At 36.8% G+C, this 21,788-nt stretch overlaps 1 protein-coding gene and 1 long non-coding RNA gene across 14 annotated transcripts in view; one reads left to right on the forward strand and one right to left on the reverse strand.

The window, feature by feature from the left end:
- LOC101796734 (von Willebrand factor D and EGF domain-containing protein) overlaps positions 1–19,442 on the forward strand; it is a 179,256-nt gene extending 159,814 nt beyond the window's left edge. For 4 of the 8 annotated variants that reach the window (XM_072040484.1, XM_072040485.1, XM_072040488.1 and 1 more), the window contains 4 exons: positions 4,082–4,177; positions 5,331–5,426; positions 11,252–11,349; positions 17,870–19,442. In XM_072040484.1, coding sequence (XP_071896585.1) covers positions 4,082–4,177; positions 5,331–5,426; positions 11,252–11,349; positions 17,870–17,884 — 305 coding nt within the window. In that variant the 3' untranslated portion in view covers positions 17,885–19,442. Of the gene's footprint in view, positions 1–4,048; positions 4,178–5,330; positions 5,427–7,131; positions 9,959–11,251; positions 11,350–17,869 lie in introns of those variants that run through there. The other 4 variants (XR_011810468.1, XM_072040487.1, XM_072040486.1 and 1 more) reach the window with 4 other exon arrangements.
- The window catches only part of LOC113844086 (uncharacterized), a 197,786-nt gene that overhangs the window by 110,931 nt on the left and 65,067 nt on the right, over positions 1–21,788 (reverse strand). The window lies entirely within an intron of this gene.

The following is a 21,788-nucleotide window of genomic DNA, read 5'->3' on the forward strand; positions in this document are numbered from 1 at the left end:
GTAATCTCTGGAATTATATATTTTGCAGAAAAATTATTGCCTTTGGCTGACAAAGTGGGAGGTCTGGTTACTGTAAGGACATTAGGGCTGAACTGCTAGCTATGGAGTTCTGTGGAGGCTGATAAAAAGAGTTGCAAGAAGCACTTAATGGGGTAAAGTCAGCCTAGAAGGGATAAGCTATTAAAAGGGTCACAGGAAATATTAAGTTATTGTAAGGTCAAAATGCATTAAAGCCATCAAAGGGAAATAGCTGTTAAATAAAACAGAGAATTTAGCAACTTGTGAGTCCCTTTCAGTACATAGAAGAATTGTGTACATTTTGTATGATGTTCTGTGCAACACCCGTGTTTTATCTTGAAACCTGCAGCTCCTAGTTACCTTATCAAAATCAACCCTCACCTGAAATATAGCGTGTAATCATGCTTTTTCTTTAACCTGCATTATCAACTTCAACACAGGCTTACTTTATCTAACTTCCCAGTTTCAGAAAGCATAATGTCATGGAAATCCTTTCTAGTTTTAAACTGTGGCCTTCACACCCTTTACAGCATTGAGTAACACTGCTGCATATGAAATTCGGTGCTTCAGTTCTTACTGAAGAGCACGGAAATGCTGACGTTAACACCGTGGGGAATGGGATTAAGGCTTTAGTGATGCCTGCTGACTGCCAGTAAGCTTGCACCCAGGATATTTAGGTAGAGGAAGGCCCCCTCCAACCGCAGTGATATGCCCTATCAAACTGTAACAAAGGGAAGACACAAACGTGTTTACATGAGTTCCATTAAGGCTCGTTCCCAAGGCAGGTTGAAAACCTATCAAACCACTGTTGTCTTTGGGTCAAGATGCTAGGCATTTTTCAAGGGGAGGGGAGAATAAAGAAAGGTAAGTCTTTACAAAGTCATGCCAGTGCCTGGGAGGTTTACGATAATTTGATTTGCTCTCCTAGTGTCTGATAATTTATTTAGTTTTCCTATGAGAGGCTGTAACATTTTTGTTTGCTATTTTGAAATTGGAGCTCCTCCACGGAGGCCAAGGAGTGGGACTAGAAAGGATCAGAACTAGTTATAATCAACAAATGTTGAAGTCTGCCTGATGGGTATTGAGATGGGAGTGTATTTCAGAAAGTGAAAGAAAGGTAGAACAAGGTAGAGATGTCAGACAGAAAAAGGGGAAGAGACAACATGGCATACGTTTACATAAAGGTGCCTTCTGAATTCCTTGAAAAGACAAGAAAGTGTCTGCCCAGCAGGGCAAAGAGCCAAAACTGCCCCCTCCAATGCAGAGCAAGCTTGGCCCTGATCCTCAATTTCCCACTTAAGCACTTCCCTCAGTTAACTTGGAATTGAACTCCCTTGGATTTATTGCCTAAGTGAGAGATGCCGTAAGCGATAAGCAATGTAAAAGAAGTTAGTGCTATACTTTCATGGTTACTTGTTCATTTGTAAGGCAGTTGAACAAAGACAAAAACAGATCCCAAGTTGAAAATCAGTTTGAACTCTCATGTTTTACTCAGGCCAAGACTGGACCTCCCACGTTACGTAAAGCTTTACTGAATTACAATGCAAATTGAGCTGGAACAAGCTCAGTTATGCATAAACTGAAAACCAAAACTGAATCAAAAAGAACAACAGTTTCATTCCCTGTAATTGAAGGAAGCATCTGTTGTCACAGAATTTTTTTAAGTCTGATATCAGAACAAAACCACTAGCATTATCTAAAAGTGCAATTTTTTGTATAAGGTGAAAAGCACATAAAAAATTTAAGGGACAAAAAAAATAGAAATCCCTGTTTGAGTATTAAGTTGCTTCTAGTTATTTTTTCTTGGCTTCATTTTATATTGGTGAAGAGAGGAAGACAGTCTCTTCTGATCTCCAGATGAAATTCTTGGGTTTCAACATGATGGTCTTGGGACAGCAGATTAGCCATGAGTACGTTATGGTCTTTGAATGTCACAAAGCTTAGGGTCATCTGAAATCTAGATCCAAATTTTATGATTTGGGGTGATATACAATATACACATATACCCAATATACAGCTGGGGGACAGAAGCCTTATTGATGATGTGAGATAAAAAGGGGGAGAAAAAGAAAGGGGCGGGGGGGGAAGAAGATGAATTCAGAGTTATGGTTGCCATAACTCTTTGAACTCATCTAGGTTTTGATGAGTGTTGCAAGACTTTTTGATGGTTCAGCAAGAACTCTAGATCCCTGTTAGCCTTAGTAAGCAGAAGCAAAGATTATAGCATGGATCAGAAGAGGTGGAGAAAAAAGGGCAAAGAGGGTGACAGTTTAAGGGCTTGAATCCTAGCAGCCTTCAAGAAGCATGGGTAAATCTGACCTGCCTGAGGGCAGGTCACCGTGTTGAGATCTGTGAGTGTTGGCACAGAGCAAACCACAAATGTAGCAGCCAAACAAGAGCAGCCATGTGGCTCTAAAAGCTGCCAGTGCAGCAGTATCTGCGCCAAAGGAATAGAGCAAGTGACCAGGACACAAAGACCTACAAAAGCAATAATTCTGTGCATCATATTATTCATATTCATAATTATTCAGGGAAATAATTAAGGTATCTAAATCTGCTTATCTAAAGATGTCTGATCATATACCTAAGTGAGGAACAGAAGGTTATTCTCCCTTCAGATAACAGTTGATGTTTTTTTGCACACCATTTTTTGAACATAACTCCTATTTTGTGGCTGTGGGGTGGGTTCTGATACTTTCAGAGCCCTGTAAGTAGAAATGTCTTGAAAGCTGGAATTACTACAGCATCACTATTCAAGTTGTCATCTTACCGCTGATGTGCCAAAAGTCAGCACAACCTTAAGGCTAAAAAAAGCCTAAAGGTACTGTAGTGCTACATTTTAGCTGCCAGCCCCCTCAGTACCTGCAGAACATGTAGCCTGCTCCCTATAGAAGAGCTTGGTGCTCAGCAAGTTCTCTTGGTGCTCCACACAGGGAGATGATGATTGCTGCTAACAGCAACGGGACACTGGAAAATCCCATTGTGCCCACAAAGCTTGAAAATGGCAGAAGCTATTCCACACAAACATTCTCCAAGCCTCAGCCAGACTCCTGACTCTCATTCTCTAATCCAACCATTGCTAGTTAACACAGCTTCCTTTTCTTCCACTCAATTATCAAATACAAACACCTTCTTCCATGTAAGAGGCAAATCATTCCATCACAACAGCGCTGTCATGTCTCTAAATTGCAGCACCTCTTATGGGTCCTTCCCCAAGTTACTGTGACAGACAAGGAGAAAAAGCAGGCGAGAACTTTGGGTATATGCATGTGGCATCTACCACATTTTCCTATCTCAAAGCATTGCAGTCACAGCATTTGTTGTGTTCAGACTGCAGATGTTTGATTTGCCAAAACAGTGAGATCTTACTGTTGGGTGTTGATAAATACAGGGCCTGATGTCAGATGCAAAAATTAGCAATAGGATTTTCAATGAAATCTAACAGAAAGTTGTCTGGTTTCTTCTGGTTGAAGGAACAACTCAGCTTTAGCATATTACTCATATGAATCAGTATTATAAAAAGGTAAGTGCCTTAACAACTACAAGTGCAAAAAAGTCTACTTAGTCTTTAAGTTTAATTGAGCACAAAGATGTTACACAAATTTTCTGAAGCCGATCTATCCCATTAAGCCCATTGTTATCCAAATATACATCTGAGAATATGTTTTCCAACCAGGAAGGGAATGCTTTAACTAGCATTTGGTCTGTCCATAGCTGCCACAAAATAAAATAAAATAAAATAAAATAAAAAATTTAAAAAAAAAAATCTTACTTGTTTATCTGAGGGTCCTTGTAAGTAACTCGTCTCTCATGTTTCTGATGAGGCAGCTTTTACTGGAGATTAACCAAGACCTTCTACACAGAGCTCAACATATTCCAGAAAGATGTATGGGAGATACCAAGCCTCTGAGTTTTAGATTCTCAAATCCAAATTACTTTCCTGTTTTTGTTGGTTTTTTTTATTATGACCAATCAAACCTTATGAAAAGATGTTTATAAGTCTCTAGTAAAATCTTCCTTTTTTTCCCAGCTGCCATGTTCTTCATTTGATATGTATCTGCAGGTGTCTGCGATCCCATGTGCGTGAACGGAGGGAAGTGTGTAAGCCCAAATGTCTGTGACTGCCCATCTGGTTGGAGAGGGAAACACTGTAATAAACGTAAGCATTTCTACTGCCCATCAAACAGATCATTGCTTATTACTTAGGCCAGTCAACATCAATTGTAATCTTCTTTTAATATTAAAAAACAATATAGTGCATAGAATTCATTTTGCTCCTTCAGCAGTTTGAAGAAAAACAATTTTAAGCACAAGCAATACAAAATGCTATAAACATTTGATGCATGCAAAGGAAAAAAGCCGTGTAGGGGAACCCTGGTTCTGCTTCATTCAGCTGTCTGTTACACATCTTGTTATGGAAATTCATTTTTATAGTATTAAACTTGAAGCATTTATTTTATGTTTTAACAGCTTCACATATTTTGTTATATTTTACAGAGAAATGCCATATATTTCAAAATACAGAACTATTTAAAGCCTGCTATAAAGCCTTCCAAACTGATATACTCTCAAGGTCACCAGATACATTTTGGTGCATAATTTCAAGAAAGATGTGCTCTCACTCTGTAACTCTACCATATCTGACTACTCTTACATAAAACTATCATTAAAAAAAGAAAACCTCTCACCCTAAAATATTTTCAAGGAGTATTATTCCTTATGTGGTTATTCATTACCATGATGTTGACAGATAAACTGAATAAATTTATAATCCAGATGATATACTGTATGCAAACCAGATTAAAATATTGGATTTTTACCCTTTGGGTCCTGGTAGTAAATATGATTTCGGAACCAGTGGTTTGAAATTATAATATTAACAATTTCTTCAGAAATTCTGCAGGAAGTCTATGTCTCTCACTTTTTTGGAAACTCTGAATAAATAATATATACACTGAACGTACGAAAACATACTATGCAATTCAATTTACTTATAATGTGGAACACATTATATGCATGTAACACATAGGAATATACCATATGAACATATCATATGGGGAGTATTCTTAACTGATAGTGAGCTGAATGTTAGAAATAGCCAAGCTACCAGTAGGCAGTCATCAAAGATATCTTAAGAAAGAAGTAAATATCAAAGAATCCTACACACAAATTATCTGATGAATAGAGCACATGCATTCCTTTGGAAATTAGCCATTTGAAAAGAAACTGAGCAGGTCACTCTTTCAGGCATATTTTGAACGTCTGGATATGTTGTTTACATCTTCTCACTTGTTTCATGTCAATCTGTTCAGCTGTTTGCCTGCAGAAATGCCTGAACGGTGGTGAATGTATAGGTCCAAACATCTGTGAGTGCTCTGAAGGATGGGTAGGAATGCTGTGCCAGACCCGTAAGTGCTGCTCTAATTATGACAGTCTTGTAGCGACACATGTTGCACCAGAGATCTTTACACATTAACTCTTCTACTGTGTTTACACTACATGTAAAAGTCAACCATAAGATGATTAGCACCTAAAATCTGCCTCTTATTTGTCAGAACTGTCGTATGCTGTCAGTAAAACTATTATTTTCAAAGACATTTCTGGACTCAACATCCGTGTGAGGAAGAGAACTGACAACCTTTACTTACGCAAATGCTGAGCTCGATTTGCCAGACAATATTAATAGGTTTTAAACTCAATGATTTGAAAGACTAAATAAAAAAGAGGGGTCAGGGACAAAAGGAAATGGAGTGTCCTCTTCAGCATACCCAGATGGCATTAGCACAGGAAGACACCAGGTACCTGTTAACCTAGGAGCCCAATCCTGCAAGCCCTACACATTCGATGTGACCATTGAGGTGGCTTTATACATGCAGGGACTGAAAAAGCTGGAAGAGCCCCATTATTGGCCATTATACAGGGTCACTTCAGTGTGTGCATGTTATTAGCTTTACGGTAAAAGAGCATGAAGAAAATATCAAGACATTATACCCTTTAAAGGGTAATCTTCCTTTCCTCTCACACTCACAAAGCGTAATTACTTATGGAAATCTTTTGTCAGTTAAATCCCAATGGTTGTGTAATTGTTTCTTTGCACCAGCTGTCTTCTAGTTCAAACATTGTAATGTTTAAAGTTATTTATTAGTTGATAACATATCCCTGGTTCAGTTTATTAAATAAATAAGCAAATCGTGCTTGCTCCTGTGCAAGGCAAGTAAGACTTACTATCATTACCAATTTCTGCTGTACTATGCAGACACACAAGCCTGGGCATTTTTTTAATCTATATAATCAGCTCCTTTGAAACTTTCCTTCAGATCTGTTCAGTTGATAGCCACTCTGTTTTTACTATTTCTTCCCATGCCACTGGAGTGGGCAATTAAATCAGCTCTCTGTCCAAAAGGAGCTGCCTGAAACTCCTAGGTCTCACAGCAAACCCAAATAATCACCAAGTGGTTGGAATTTCACTATTTTTTAAACAGAAAGAGAGACAACTATTGTCAGAGAGCAGATGGCTAGGTCTTATAATGTTGCTCCAGGGTATTCACAATGAGGCAGGGAGGAACCAGGAGAACCAGAAAGTCTTCATCCTCACAGATGTTACATACAAAGTTTTGCATGAAAGTATAACCCCTAAAAGCATGTCTGGTTTTGTACTTTGACAAAAAAAATGTATTTATCTATCTGAACTCAATGAGTCCTCGCAGTGCCACCCTTGTTCAGAAGCAATTTGGGCTGGTTTGTGACTCTGGGACTTGTTCAGGTGTAGGAGGAAGGTAGATAACCCCAGCTTCATTCTTTGTTTTCAGCCCATGCTCTCGTGCAACTGCCCTTATCAAGATGGCAGAGATGGGAATGTAGATGTAGGTTGCATCCCCACACTGAACACCATTTTTCCTCACTAACTTCCTATCACATATCTGGTAGGGTGACCAAACCAAAGGATCTATAGGAACTCCCATTACTATTTTCTAGACATTTCTCAGAAAGAAAAAAAAGAAAAAAAAAAAGTGTTTCAGTCCTCTGTACCAAGATAGATATCCAGAGCGGGCCATTAGGCCAGCAAAAGAGACAATGGATAAATACTGAGAATTGATCTTGGTTTTTTTTCAGTTCTTTTGCAATGAAGATTGCCACTGTCCAAGTCAGAAAAAAAATTATCTCAAGTATTTTGAAAATGCTTCAGAGATCAAGATTGAACTTTGTTGTCAGGTGTAGCAACACAAGTTGTGGAGCTTGTATCTGATTTGGAATGAGTCTGCTGCATGTTGGAGGAGCAATCATGCAAGCAAAAACTTTGCCTCTTTTGCAATGATGTGCAATGAAATTACATTTCCATTTAATGTGGTGAACTACAAATTTCTCAATGTCATGATCAGTCAAACTTGCAGTGACATTGCAGAGATGCCTGTGCAGGTTGTTTTTCTTACAGTTTTACCAGTCTCTGGCAACCGCTGCACTGCAGAATTTGGCAAGAGTAAGAGTAGGTTAAGAGACTTTCAGGAGACATTGTTTCAGCAGTAATGGATAAAATGCAATAGTTCTCTTTTATCAGACTGTAAATAAAGAGGTCAGTCGAGAGAATAGTTTTCTTCCCCACTCATCTGTAACTGCACAGAATAGCTTCTGAAAGAGAATCAATAAAATAGGTCATTTGTCCCAACAAATACGGTGTACGGTGGAATACACACATTATCTTTGATAAATACCTATGACTTTATGGCCATAGACGGTCATAGAACAAGGAATAATGGTCAAGTCTCAGACAGTATTGCAAATGTAAGGAAATTACCTTTCAGGAAGACAGGTTAAAAAAAATGTCATTTGAAATATTCAACGTGCCTTACCCAGAGAAAGTAGCAGCTCCACAGATTAGGCTCCCTCCATTACAAGATTTTTTCTCTTTGACTCCCTCGTTAGCTCTCATAACAGCAGCACAAATGTTCTAAAAATTCCTTCTTGGAAAACACAGGAACAGTATCGCAGGATCTCCATGTTTTCCCAAAAAATTATCTCCTTCCCATCTGAGCTCAGACACCCATTCTAAAGCTCCATGCCTGTGGGTTCCCCCTGCATCCTTCACTGTTAGCTCACATCTCCCTTTTTCTTGAGCTCAAAAAGAAATATTAGACCAAGGCAGTGAAGACCTAATGGTACAATCTGACTACCCTGGTAGATTTAGCCAAAATACAACCCAGCAAAGTCATAAGGCTTCTGGCCAGAGATATGAAGCAGTTGTTTAAGGATCAGAGTGCAGGATCAAGGTATAACTCTAATAATTAATTATAAAGTATAAGAAGGTTATAGTTGTGAAGGATCTTCGTCATTAAAATTCATGCTGCTATCTTCTGTTCTAATATTATTGAACCCATACTGCCTTCTCATTTGCCCTTCAGAATATCTTCTCTTTATTTGCATGTTATAAGTGTCAAGCTTATAGCCTTATAATTTCCTCAACATTCTTGCTCCTTCTCTCTCTCTCTGTCTTGAACAACATGTCAGACAGGCTTGCTTCTAGCTTTCCTGTGTAACCCTTTCAATCCTTAAAAAAAGAAAAATCGTAAAAACGATTGCCATTTGCATGCAAATTATAGTTCTGTTCTTTTAACATCCAGGGATAAATCTCTTTCTGTAATGGGCATTTATTGATTATAATTTTGTCATAAGCTTAGCTTATTAAATGACTTTCTGTGCTGAATCTGTACAGGATAATGCACACATAGCCTGTGTCATTTTCAGTGTTTAGAGGCTTAGCATCCCTTGTAAATACATTTATGAAATATTCATTTGAACTTCAGCTATGTTATTATCCTCTGTGATTTCAATTCCAATTTTCTTCCAAAATGTTTTTAACTTTTCTCCAAACTGAGCTTTTGTTTTTTTCTGAGCACTACAGCAGGAAGCAGTGGGTGGAGAGGGAAAGACAAGCAGGTAGCAAAGGATAAAGAAGTAGAGAGTCTTTTCCTTTTTTTTTTTTTTCTTTGTTTGCATTATCTGAGAATCAAAGTAACTAGAGATTAAAAGAAAAAAAAAAAAAAAAAGCCTGGTACCTTATCTAACATCTGTTTTTCTGCCAGTGCAGACCAGAACACCCCTAGCAGAGTTAGAGATCTCCAGAAAAGTCTACCTCTCTTTTCCTTACCTGGCTTCATTTTATCCACTACAAAGAAGAAAGGAGAATTAATTTCCATTTTACCTGTGCCCAAGTTCATATCAAATTATATGTACTAATATCAGACACAGTTCTCTCTCTTCTAGAACAAAAGCTTACTATACAGTGGAACAAAACTGGTGTGAGCACAAGGAGCCCCTTCTGCTGTCAATGCACACACTAGCAGAAGGTGGAAAGTGTTTTGTTGTTTTATTTTCTCTTTTTTCTTTCTTTATTTTTTTTTCTCCAATGAATGAAATTTGAGATTTTTCTGGTTATAAATGAGTTCTTTCAGCCTATGGAGAAGCTGAGGAAGCAGTTGGAAGGTGAACAGTATGCTGTTATACATCCAGTGTGATTTCATTTCTCCTCTGCCCCATCCACAGCTGGGATCACACTTGGGCTTCCCCCTCTCAAAAGTAATTCAGAGTTTGCAGCTGCCCATTGTGGGTCTTGGGGATTGTTTTACAACAGATAAACCAGCTGCAAATAACAAAACCAAGTTTGCTTCTTGTTTCAACAAAAATGACACTTTCTAGCTTTCCAAAATAGATAGCTTTTCAAAACTAGCTTTTCAAAACTAGTTGATCTTTAAGCTCCCTTCCAACTCAAACCACTTTATGATTCTATAATTCTAAAATAGCAGAAGTATTTCAACTAGCTCTTACAGTACGAAGTCAAGCTGCTAGCTGCAGGTCACTGGAGTCCTACAACAGAAAACCACCTGGCACAGCTGGCTTTTGAAAAGGATCACCTGCAGGTCCCCAGCACGTTCCTCTTCTATACATGGTATGGGTCAGCAGTTTTGACAAAAGCACGAACCCTCGCTTAAACCACAAAGAATTTGCATGAGCTTAAATTTGTGTCAAAATCAGATTCTAAGACCAACAAATCCTGGAATTCATTCTTTTATCCCCAGAATTTGTTGAAGTTGATTTTCTGTAAAAAGCCCCTTGTAGGGATACATTAAACTTTTTCAGATCTGACCAAATACTTGGCTCAGTAGTGAAGGAGATGGTATTGGAGCATAGACATACTTTATGGCTTATGCTTTATTGACATATAATGGCATATACTTTATATTCAGATCTTAATGGTGCATGGCTACCTGCTTTCCTATATGGCTCTCTCTGACAAGAAAATATAATAATCCACTTGTTGATATTTATTTGGCAATATTTATAGAAGTCTTAACTCATGAGATCTAATTAAAATACTAAGGGGTGTGTGTTCTGCTTGAATTGGTGCCCTATGAATTGGCTGTTGTCTTTCCTCTATGCCAAAACAATGTCATAAGAACATAAACTATATGAACTGAGCATGAAAAAATGGTTGAAATTTGAGTAATTCAGTTGATAATCTTTTTATCTTCTAAAAAATAAAAATAAAAATAAAAGCAATGATTCTTTTATTAACAGAATATCTTTAAATGAATAAATGATTTACATCAAATAAATGTACTCTATAAGTACTCTAGATAAGATTAAAAACTTTTATTCTGATTCCTTTATTGATTCTTTGAGACCGTGAAATTACATGCCCTTGTTTCCAGAGATGTGAAGTATGCAACTCACAAAATTCTCCCTTTTATTTATTGTAATAATATCACTTTGGGGAGTAAATATTTAACCTATCTTTGCATCTCAAGACAAGAAAGGATCTTTTAACAGCTGTTATTATATTTCAATTGGAACAAAAGCAAATCGATTTTGACACGAATCTGACCCAACCATTGATGCCCAGAATGTATCCTGGCTTTCCAGATCAGGACTTGCTCTGATCCGTTTCCTGCTGAGCTAAGGTGATTATTTTGGCACTCTTCTCTTTCCCCATCATTGTGGAGAAGAGATAAAGAAAGAAAACTGTAAATGTAACAGACACATAAGCATGAAAAATCCTGTGGCAAACATTTTTAATGCCTACGTATTTTTTGTCCTTTTCTCCATCATATGAAACTACAGAACCATGATATATTTTGTCATATCATTGTCATATCAGTTTTTAAAGCATCTGAGTATTTCCTTTCTGATTACAACGTTTAGAGTAAGTGTATTTCTAAACAATTTTATCTTTCACTTGTAGCAATTTGTGAGCAAAAATGTCTGTTTGGAAGCAGATGCATAAGACCAAATGTCTGTGCTTGCAGAAGTGGCTACACTGGCTCAGCATGTGAAAAGAAGGTAAGGTATCAGCCAAAACCATTGGATTCTTATAGTAAGGAGGAAAAAAATAGCTGAATGGCTGAATGTAACTGAAATAGTTTACAGGAAAAGTTCTTGATAACCTTGTGAAAGATGTAAATAAGGTTATAAAGGAGTTTAAAGGAAGTTTAATGACTGCTAAGCTGCCAAACTAACCCCATACACAAGTTCTGCATGTAATAGTTTAATACCTCAAATATAAACATACAAAAGCCGTGTCTATTTTGATAGTGAGGGTCATTCTTAATACAGTTCTCCTGTCCAAAGCCACTAAGCATCTGAACAGTAAACAGTTCTCCTGGCCAAGGTGGGATCTGCCTCTCTCCTCCAAGTAACTTCCTTAGAGGCTCTTATCCACATGAGCCTTTTTTGGTGCCTGCTGCTCCACCACCAAACGGGTGCACCCAGACATGCTCAGACAGAGCCATGGGTGCTAAATCCCTGTACCCTTTCAACAGGAATGACAGACACTTAAGTGACACTTTTTTTCCTAATCTGCACACCCTTTTCCCCAGTGAACCTTCTCCCTTCCACAGTCACAAACATCCAAAATATTTCATATGATTGCCACTGTCAGGGGCCACATTTTCAGGCCACAGTCACTTCCTGCAAATGCAGCCCTATCCCACTCCAGTGGCCCAACTTTCCCAGTCTCCAGCTTTCAGAAGGGCAGCCTGCCCTCTCATTTACCTGTACACAAAGGCTAGAGGAAAAAAAAATCAACATATTTTCATTTCAATTACATTATGCAGTAGATATAGCATGAAAATCTCTTCAGATAGTCACTTTATTCTGCTAATGATAATTAGATTTTAATATCATAATTAAAGCTCTGTATGGATTTCCTTAACAAGTACATCTCCACACTAAATTACAGCCCCTATATCAATAGTGAAATGCAGCTGATGTAGATAAGATGAATAAGTGTTTCAATTTTCTATATATATTTATAAAATCTATCAAATGGGTTGGCTGTAGAATAGGAAAGCATGGTGAGCTTTTTATCAAATAATTAACAAAAGTAGAATGGATGTAGGAATAAGGAGTAAGGATGCAAGAATAACTCCTAGATAAACTGGAGTTGTTGTCTGCAGGTGTTTATATCCAAGGGAGGTCAAGAGTTGCCCTTTTTGATAAACCAGAGGAGAATTAGCAGGATTGTTTTAGAGCATTATTCTAGGTGTGAATGTGTGAAGTATGATATTTGTCAGTTCACAAATGAAGTGGAACTCTGTTGCACTTCACAGAAAATATTAAATCAAATACCAGGCTTCCTTTTACACATGAATAACCTATTACACAGTAAATCAGTCCTGAAAGAAAAAGAAGGTGGCAAAAGACTTTGCATATTATGTAGGCCCAAAATGCCAAGCCATCAATGAAACATGTAAACACATGGGTCTCACTAGCAATAATTCATCTCACATTTTTTAGGACTGTTTGAAGCACTCCTTCAGTTTCATGGCTTATTCTGCAGAAATACTGATTGGTTGCACTGATGTGAACATGCATTGCTTTGATGTGAGGAAGAAACCATTCTGAATAAAAAAGAATTAACAGGTTTCCTTCAATCTGCGAGCATTGCTTAGAGCTAGAATCAAAGTTAGTAATAAAATTGATGGATTTAATGGCATCTAGTTTAAATTACATGGCTATATGCATCCAAATAAGCTACACCTCCAAAAAAATCAAAATTATAAGAGATATTAAAATACAAAAGCTTATTTACTAGCATGGATTATATTAAATTGTGAACATAAGGGTTTTTAATGCATATTACTGTAGAGATATTAGGATAATAGGCCTTCCAAGAGTTAATTTATTGGACTGGATCAGGTATAAGTGAACAATTTGATCAGGCTTTAATCAGTTTCTTCTCCAAACCTGTCAACTGTGGAAATTTCATAGTTTATCTAAGTAATTTGTTGAAGTATTTAACTACATTATTAGACCAAAACTTTGTTTTTCCTAATACTGGACATCAACCCACTCTGTTACAAGCAAAACTGATACTCCTTGGAGTAACCTTGGTGGATATAGGGAAAAGTCATCACAGTTCTTTTACGAACAACATTTACAGGTTTGAAGAAACTGTAATTTTCCCTACCAAATTTTCTCTCATTTTCCTAAACTCAACCAACCAAACATGGAACTTATTTCTCTGTTGCTCCTGTCCAAACTCGCACACGTTTCTCTCCATCCTTGCTGAAGCACTGCAGCTGGGTCCCAGCACTGCTGAGCACCCAGTAACTGCCTCCCTGTGGGGCTCTAAGCCTCTCATTAATACTTTTATAGCAGGAGATTTACCTTTTTCTGCTACAGCACTGCAACCAGCTCAGCTGTTCCACACTGTTGATACCTTATCACTCGTTTCCCATTTGGCATCTGTGTGGTTGACTTTTCCTTTGTAAGTGCAGTATTTATTGTCTTTACTCAATTTTGTCTTATGGATTTCCAACTGTTTCACCCATTTATCAAAAAAAAAAAAAAAAAATTCATTCTAAGCCTGCTTGCACTGTCTCCAAATGTGATATTGTTCAAAAATGTGACATCTCATTGCCTAAGACATTAATGAAAGTAGTGAATAGTAGAAAAATCAGGGCCTATGGGTACTCACATTGACAACAAACTATTGATAAAATTATTCATTGATAATGCTTCTCAGACAGGCCTACCCCCTTACTTTGTTCATCTGACCCAGACTTATTGGCATAATTCTCTGCACCTAGCCAGAAGCCCCCACAAAATAAAAATGTATCTGTTTATGGTGGCTAGAGTGGCTGCTAACCATATTTTGCTTAAGGGGCTTATAAGCTGATTATTTATTAATTTTTCTTAGTGTCTTTCCAGATGCCAACTTAGTCTGAATCTTTAGCTTTTATTCCCTTGCTTCTCCTGTTTTTCTCATCTAAAGATATATATTATGTTTATTGGGACTATTTCTGTCTACATCTTTAAGTACACTGGGGTAAACCTTACGAGGCCCCGCTGACCTGGATAAGCTGTTTCATGTAAAGCTCCTCTTACATGCTAAGAGTTTCCATATGGTGAGTTAATGCACAGTAGCTGGAATACCATCAATTTAAATCCCAGTTTATTGCCCAGTCATTTAACCTTGTAAACAGGCCCTAAATCTGACTTTCCTGAATCTAAATACTCACTTCCTTCCCTCTTTTCCCTTGAATTCCTGTTCCCTTGCTAATTCCTAACACGTTAAGCCTTTTGTCACATTTAACCTTTCTGAGAAGACTGCAGAAAAGGCACTGAACACGTTAGCCTTGCCTGTGTCATCTGTAATCCTCTCTTCTTAGATTTACCACCATATTTTTCTATGGGAGTTAAAACTCTTGCTTTGCTCTGCTTCTGTAATGAATCTTCAAATAGTGGGAAAAATACAGTAGTAGTGGCCTGCAAAATTTGTCAAGAAATGTGGATTAAATTGGAGCTGGACAGCCTCTTCCCTTCCCCCAGCAGCAGCTGACAAGGGATGCTCTAGGTGACCTCACCTGTGGCTCACTCAGTCTTGCCAGCCTCCCTTTCCTGGGGAAAGAGATGCAATGTAATTGCCCTTTTTCCAGTTCAGAAGAGTGATTTCCTCCTTTGAACTTCATTTCTGGTCTTAACTTAGTCTCACAAAATTAGAGTGAAAGATTCATTTTGGTAATATATTTTTCAGAGTATAGGCTGAACACACTAAGAAGATAGATACAGGGAGCTGGAAATAAAAAGCTTCACTGCAGAACTCCTTTTTTCTACAAACTAAACAGTGTCTGGAGTCTGGTTTTGCCAGTACATTTGGAAAAGCTGGGCTGCCCATATTTGTTTAATAAAGTTATTCCCCTTTCTCTGCTGTAATCTTTGGTATAGTTCCCTTTTGTGCAGTTACAATTCCTGGAGGAACAATATACATTTTCCCAAATTATTCATCATCTACCTCCTAGTTCTCACATCTATATTGCCAAGTGATTTGCAATTCATTTTCTGACATTTTTGGTTTACTTTGTTTTGGAGTTCTGCTAAACAAAGCCTGCCAAAAGCATTCCTCAGAAGGCTAATGAACTTGCTAGAATAGCAATCACTCTCTTAGAAACCTTTTGCGTATTTTTAATTTGTATTGACTCCTTGAGAGATTCAGATAATTTAGCAAGTTTCATGGCAGACATGAAGACAAATGCTCCTGCTGACTTTTACTTTCAAAAGAGTCATTACAGCCCATTTGTTCATGGCTGGAAGGGGTGACCCAGTAAAAACCCAGACTAAACAGGCCTCTCCTCCAGTGGAACCACAGCTACCAAAAACGTTGACCTGTGTCCCAAAAGCAACTAATATAATCACTGCATCATTTGTACAATGGGGAGCTTTCCAGAAAGATGAAAGGTATATTGCAACAGTTGTCTTATCTGATACCATCATGTTTTCCTTGTTGTTTATCTTTTCTTTCTAAATGGATTAAAGTAACAGCATTAATTAAGCCGACAAAATTAATTTAAGCTAAACAATGTTATCTGGTTAGATATAAACGGTACATAATATTACACTATGAGCTAACATGGTGCTGTATTTTCCCCAAAACAGTTTAAAAATTAATGCAGTAGGCTTGCCTGTCTGTTGAATGTTTATTCTAAGGCATAAAGGTAGTGAGAACTCTAGCTCCTATCAGAAAATGATAATTAAAAAGACAAACCTTACAGCAGACATTTTTAACACTGGAATTTACCAGTGAATTGAACTGCAACAGGTCATGCATTCCCTGTGAATGAATCCAGTGACTGACTTCCAAATATATAACATACTATTGATTTCAGAACAGCCTGAAAACACAATATTTTTTTTAATAAACAATTTCTCATATTATGCAACACTTTGCTACAGTTACTGACTTTAACATCACAATTACTTTGCTCATATATCTATATGATATATCTTCTCTGTATATCTGTATATCTGTATATCTCAATATCTTCTCTATAAGTAAACAGGACTTAAGAGAATAACTGATTTGGAAATTACAGTGTTCTTCTCTAGCTCTTTTAAGAGTTTCATGACCACAAGAAACCAAAAAGTCCTCTCTGATATGTTTTGACTTCATCTGACATACTCCTTCATGATGGGGCTTCTGGGCGATTGCAGACACGTCTGTGTAGCAAGAATACTTAGAAATTTCTGTCCTGTTTTGTACTATATATATGTTCCAATGTTTTTCACATTTTTACCAAAAGGAAGCAGTATGGGAAATTTGCAGCATTTCATGTTTCATTACACTTCCTATCTTATATATATACATACATATGTATATGTATATACATTTACACACACAAATATATATATATCTAAAGTAAAAATATGTATTTTAGTATAATTATGTATACAGACATATGGAAATGTGCAGTATGAGACAAGCATGAACCCAAACATTTTTATTTGACCTCAAAAATATGTATTACTCTTCCAGATATTACACACAGTTTTTTCCATGTAAAATAAATCTTTACTCTAACTAAACCTGTCTAAACCCCAGCAGGCACTTGTAGAAGTACCCTCTCTTTTCATATAAAATAAATGTGCCATGTACTATACACAAATAAACAACTGCTTCCCAGATAAATCACTATCAAAAACTAAGGTAAAGTATTTTAGAGTCAAAGAGGGAAGTAACATTTGGATACATGATGCTAATATCAAGGATAACTTGTCATATCAAATACAGATATATCAAGATTAAGGAGCACCTTTCTTCTTGCCCTGAATAATAAATTAATATCAACATTTTTATGTGCTTTCTAATACAGCTTTCTATAAAACTGCCCTTCAAAATGGGTTCTTAAATCTATATGCTAGCATAAAATAAAGCTTTTCATATCATCTATTATCTTGTTTTGGGATAAAGAAAATTCACTCATGTATTTAAACCAAGATGATATTCATGGGCAACTTCTGCTGTATGAAAATGGGATAAGTGCACTGAAACGTTTTCAGGCAAGAAGCCAACAATCTCCATGCGTTATGCAGAAGTGGCAGAGTGATTTTTTTAAGGCACACCTGCTTTAGATGAAAGAAATTGAATTCCAACTCCATAACTGTCAAGCGCCACCGCAAATAATAGAGCCTAAGCCGAATCATTTCAGCAATATAGCTATTTTCCTGTTGAAGCGATGGAGCAGAAATCAGCTTTAGCTAGATGATATCACTTCATGTGCATGCTTTGGAAACAGTTCCATTCATCATTTCACTGCTTAAACCCTTTCAAAAACATGTTCTTCATTCCCTGGTTAATAAAAACTTTGGTTACCTGAGTCAAAATTGAAAAAAAAAAAAAAAAAAAAAAAAAAAAAGTGGATTGTAATTTGGCCATAATTACTTAAAAATTCCAAGGAAAATACAGTAACTACAATAAATCATTTGAACCTTGCACATAATATTTCTTACATGACACCACACGCATAAGGCTGTTTCTTCTATATTCCCTTAAGCAGCTGAATACTCATTTCTTTTTTTGCAGCTACCAATAGGATGAAGATAACATAACAGCAGGACAATGAAGACAATCATTTGGGTATTGATAATCTGGCACTGACTGCATTTTTTGTTTGGGAAGATATAGTGTGAAGAAATTGCTAGTTTTCTCCCTTCTGCCCTCATATAATCACACAGAAGAATAAAAAACACTTAGCCACACGTCAATAGAACTAACTTTATTTTCAAAACCATCTATGGCTAGGCTCAAATTCATGAACTGCAGCTGTAATGTCACCATCACAGTGACTGCTCCTGACCACAATGTCATTTTTAAATGATACAGAACATTTACAAAGACTTTTAGTGCCCTGTCGTTCTGCTTTCATGAAAATCAGAAGACATTTATAAACTTCCTCATTTCTTCCCATTTTTTAAACAGGTTTGTTTACTCACAGCCCAGAGAAAAATAAATAAAAAAGATACTGCTTCTACTGAGAAATTTCAGAGACTACCAAGGGAAAGACCTCAATAACATTTAACTAACACTAACTCCAGTTATTTTAATTCATCATTCCGCTGAGTAACTGCTAAAGCTAAATGCTTTAGTTTTCTAGGTTGCTAGTGTGCCAGCATTTAATTAAGGAGGTATCAATACAGTGCCTGTTGAAATGCTGGCATTACTTGCATCTGCACCTGAGTCCTCCTTTGCCCTCAGTCACAGCTATACATTGCTCCTGAGCAAGTCAACTGTTGACATGCTAAAGGTACATGAGCACCCACGTAGTCATCTTACCTTAATCCCTCAAAACGTTTTACAAAACTAGTTTTTGAATCATACAATAGATGCTTACTGAAATGCCGGGAAATCTAGATGCTCTCGAAAAGACACATTCTAATCTGAAAATTCAGATGATTATTTTTAGATTTTTTTTTGTCTCACCTTACAGTGGCTAAAAGATGAGCAGCTTTTTAGATCTGGGTGCTTCATCACACCATGTGGCACTGCCATGGGATGTGATGGAGAGGTGGCAGAAAACCCAGAGAAGAGATGGAAGGAGTGCAAGGTGGGGAATAAGGAAACTGATTGTAAGTTAACTTGGAAAAAAAGGGTTTTAAACTGCCACCACAGACAACTTTCAAGTTCAGTAAGGTAAAACCCAAACGATCTTCTGGGCATTCATGTTATCTTTACATTTCTCTTACTGGAAGATTCAGAGCAACTGTAGATCAAAACCTATGTGCCTTTATGCAGGAATACAGGAGTTCTGACATTCCCTCACTCTTCCAGAAGTAACTTAAAGTGAACAATCACACAAGTAAGGATTTTTTGATTGAACCTTCAGGGCTGCAACAGTAACTAGATGTAAGATTTGATCTGACCCTTGCTGTCAATTTATAAGAATAAAAAATACTGACTCTAAGACCTTAGAAGGACTGCAAATTAAGTGATGAAAAAGCTAAGAAAATTGCCAGTACTAACTCACAGAAACATTCCTCCTCTCTTTTGCCCAGCTCATAATAGTGACTTTTTTTTTTTTCTCCATGTCTAACTTTGTATATAGCAAAATGCTTTTCAATGTATCCATTCTAATTTCCAATAAATGGTTTTTCTATTATTTGTTTCTGAAGTCTTGCTTTTCATTTTATGGTAGGAGTAAATCCAATATAAGTAGTTTCCCAAATGCAAATATATATATACATGCATATATATGTGTGTATATATATATAAAATTACACTTGCCCCAGTCTTTGCAAGTTTCTTACTAAATCACCATTTAGTTGAAGGACCAGTCTTCAAATATATGTGCTACATTAACGGAAAAAAAAAAAAAGTCTTAATGTCTTAATTCCATACAGATCTAGACCACAATTAGTAATGCTAATATGAATTTAAGTTTTTAGCATTCACATTAACAGTTCCAGGAAGACATTAATACTAGAACAGAACGTTGGCACCAGATAAGTATCTACAAGATTAAATTTAGCGTGGCAATTACGGTTTTCTTGAAGTACAGATCCAATCAATAAAAAAGATTTCTATTACCTTGCCTCCATAATGTCTACAAGAGACAGTGCTAATGAACAAAATCCCTTGCCAAGATTGGATTTGAAAGCCTAGAACAGCTTTCAGTGCCGTACAGCTTCATACTGTATTTCTAGGAGTGACTATTTAGGACAATGTACATCTCATCTATTTTTAGAAAATTAGCAAGTTCTTTTGCATCCTTGAGGATAGCTTATGCATGCTTTTAAAACAGAAGCAATTGCTGATAGGCAGCAACACTCAGATCACTCTCTGACATTAGACTGCAGGTAATGTACATACCATAGTTTCACAGATCACATCAGTATAACTCTCCTTTCCAAGGATGAATTTTAAGACTGCTCCTTTTCTCTTAGACACTTCAGCACTTAACTGTTTTTCTTCCCCTGACTGCTCATTATGCTTTGCTAAGAAGCCACCAGATATGGCAATGGCTGCATTCTTTCTTAACTTGAGCTTTAAGCATGATATAGAATAATGTAAGAGATGTAAATATAAAGATTATAAATGGAAAAAAAAAAAAAAAAAGTAAAATTTTGTAGAATTATACAGGTGTTTTACAATGTATTGGAAAATAAACAATCAGGATATTTCTTGCAAATATATGGTCTTATTTTTTTTTCTAAACTTTCCCTTATAAGCCATTCTTCCAACTGTTATGTGTCCACAAGGACTGCAAGAAGTTTAAGGCAGGAGTCAGTCTTATTAATTGTACTCTACCAACAAAAGGTACCAGGCCTTGTTACTTAAAGTTCTAAGTTATTTACTTCTAGCTCCTAATTATCATCATGACTTCTAATGCACTCTGTTTGCTAAAGACTTATTTCAAAATCCTGTTAAACCCTCAAATAAATTGAAATAAATTGAGCACCATAAATCATGATCTCTTGTTATGGGAATAACAAACAGAAGCATTAGGCAGAAGGGGGAGTGTTTTGTTTGCTTTGTTTCATTTTTGCTAAATGTAAACATTTTTAAGAGCACAATCGTTGGCAGATTTAACTCATTCATGCCTTATAATATTCACGTAGATGTTTAAACATTAAAGACATGGCTATATTGTTTTTGAATTTTCATTGGCTTTGATTTCAAAATAGAACATGTCACTAATGCTTTTTCTGCCCAGAAAGCAGGAGACTGCAACAAGTAGGAATTTTTGTACCTAGTCATCATTATTAAAATAAAATAAAAAAGATGGGGGAGAGGGGCTATATGCATCACTGCATATATGTATGCATGCACATATATACGTATATCTGTAATTTATCAGCTGAAAACCTCCTAGAAATTGCTATGAAGCAAAGAAAACACTTTTAAAGAGAAAATATCCATGCTAGCTGGCATTTCAGCAGAAAAATATTATATTCTTCTCCTCATTTAAAAGGGCTTTTTTGCTCACATTAGGAAGTGGAGTTGAAAGAAGTGAATCTACTCCCTGCAGGATGGTAGTGGATACTGCATCTTAATTCCTTTTAGAGTGAGTTTTGCTCCAGAAATGTGCCACTTTCAGGGGCCTGCAGATGTAATTCCTTGGTCTATCCATAAACAAGTACAGCAGTGGCTAAACAACAGAAGCCACTAATCCTGTCCTAGAGAGCCCACCCAGAAGGGAGGGAAGCATGGCCTGGTCTCTATGTGTATTTAATGCTTCATCCCCCTGCCAGAAAACCCCATTCCACATGGATCACTAAGAAAATAGCAGATGATGGATTGAGAGGAGTACATTTTTGGGCTCGATTCAAGCTGGTGACATACCGGGAGGGCCTGCCAACCTATATATCATGTCCCAGATAAAAAAAAAGACTTTACAATACTCCACATACATAAATAAACAAACAGAATTATTCAGAAAAATTATTTTCACTTTAAATAATTTAACTACAAAAGCTGTAGAGCATGACATGCTCTGTGGGCATAA

The sequence above is a fragment of the Anas platyrhynchos genome, chromosome 7 (genome assembly GCF_047663525.1).
Source record: "Anas platyrhynchos isolate ZD024472 breed Pekin duck chromosome 7, IASCAAS_PekinDuck_T2T, whole genome shotgun sequence".
NCBI lineage: Eukaryota > Metazoa > Chordata > Aves > Anseriformes > Anatidae > Anas > Anas platyrhynchos.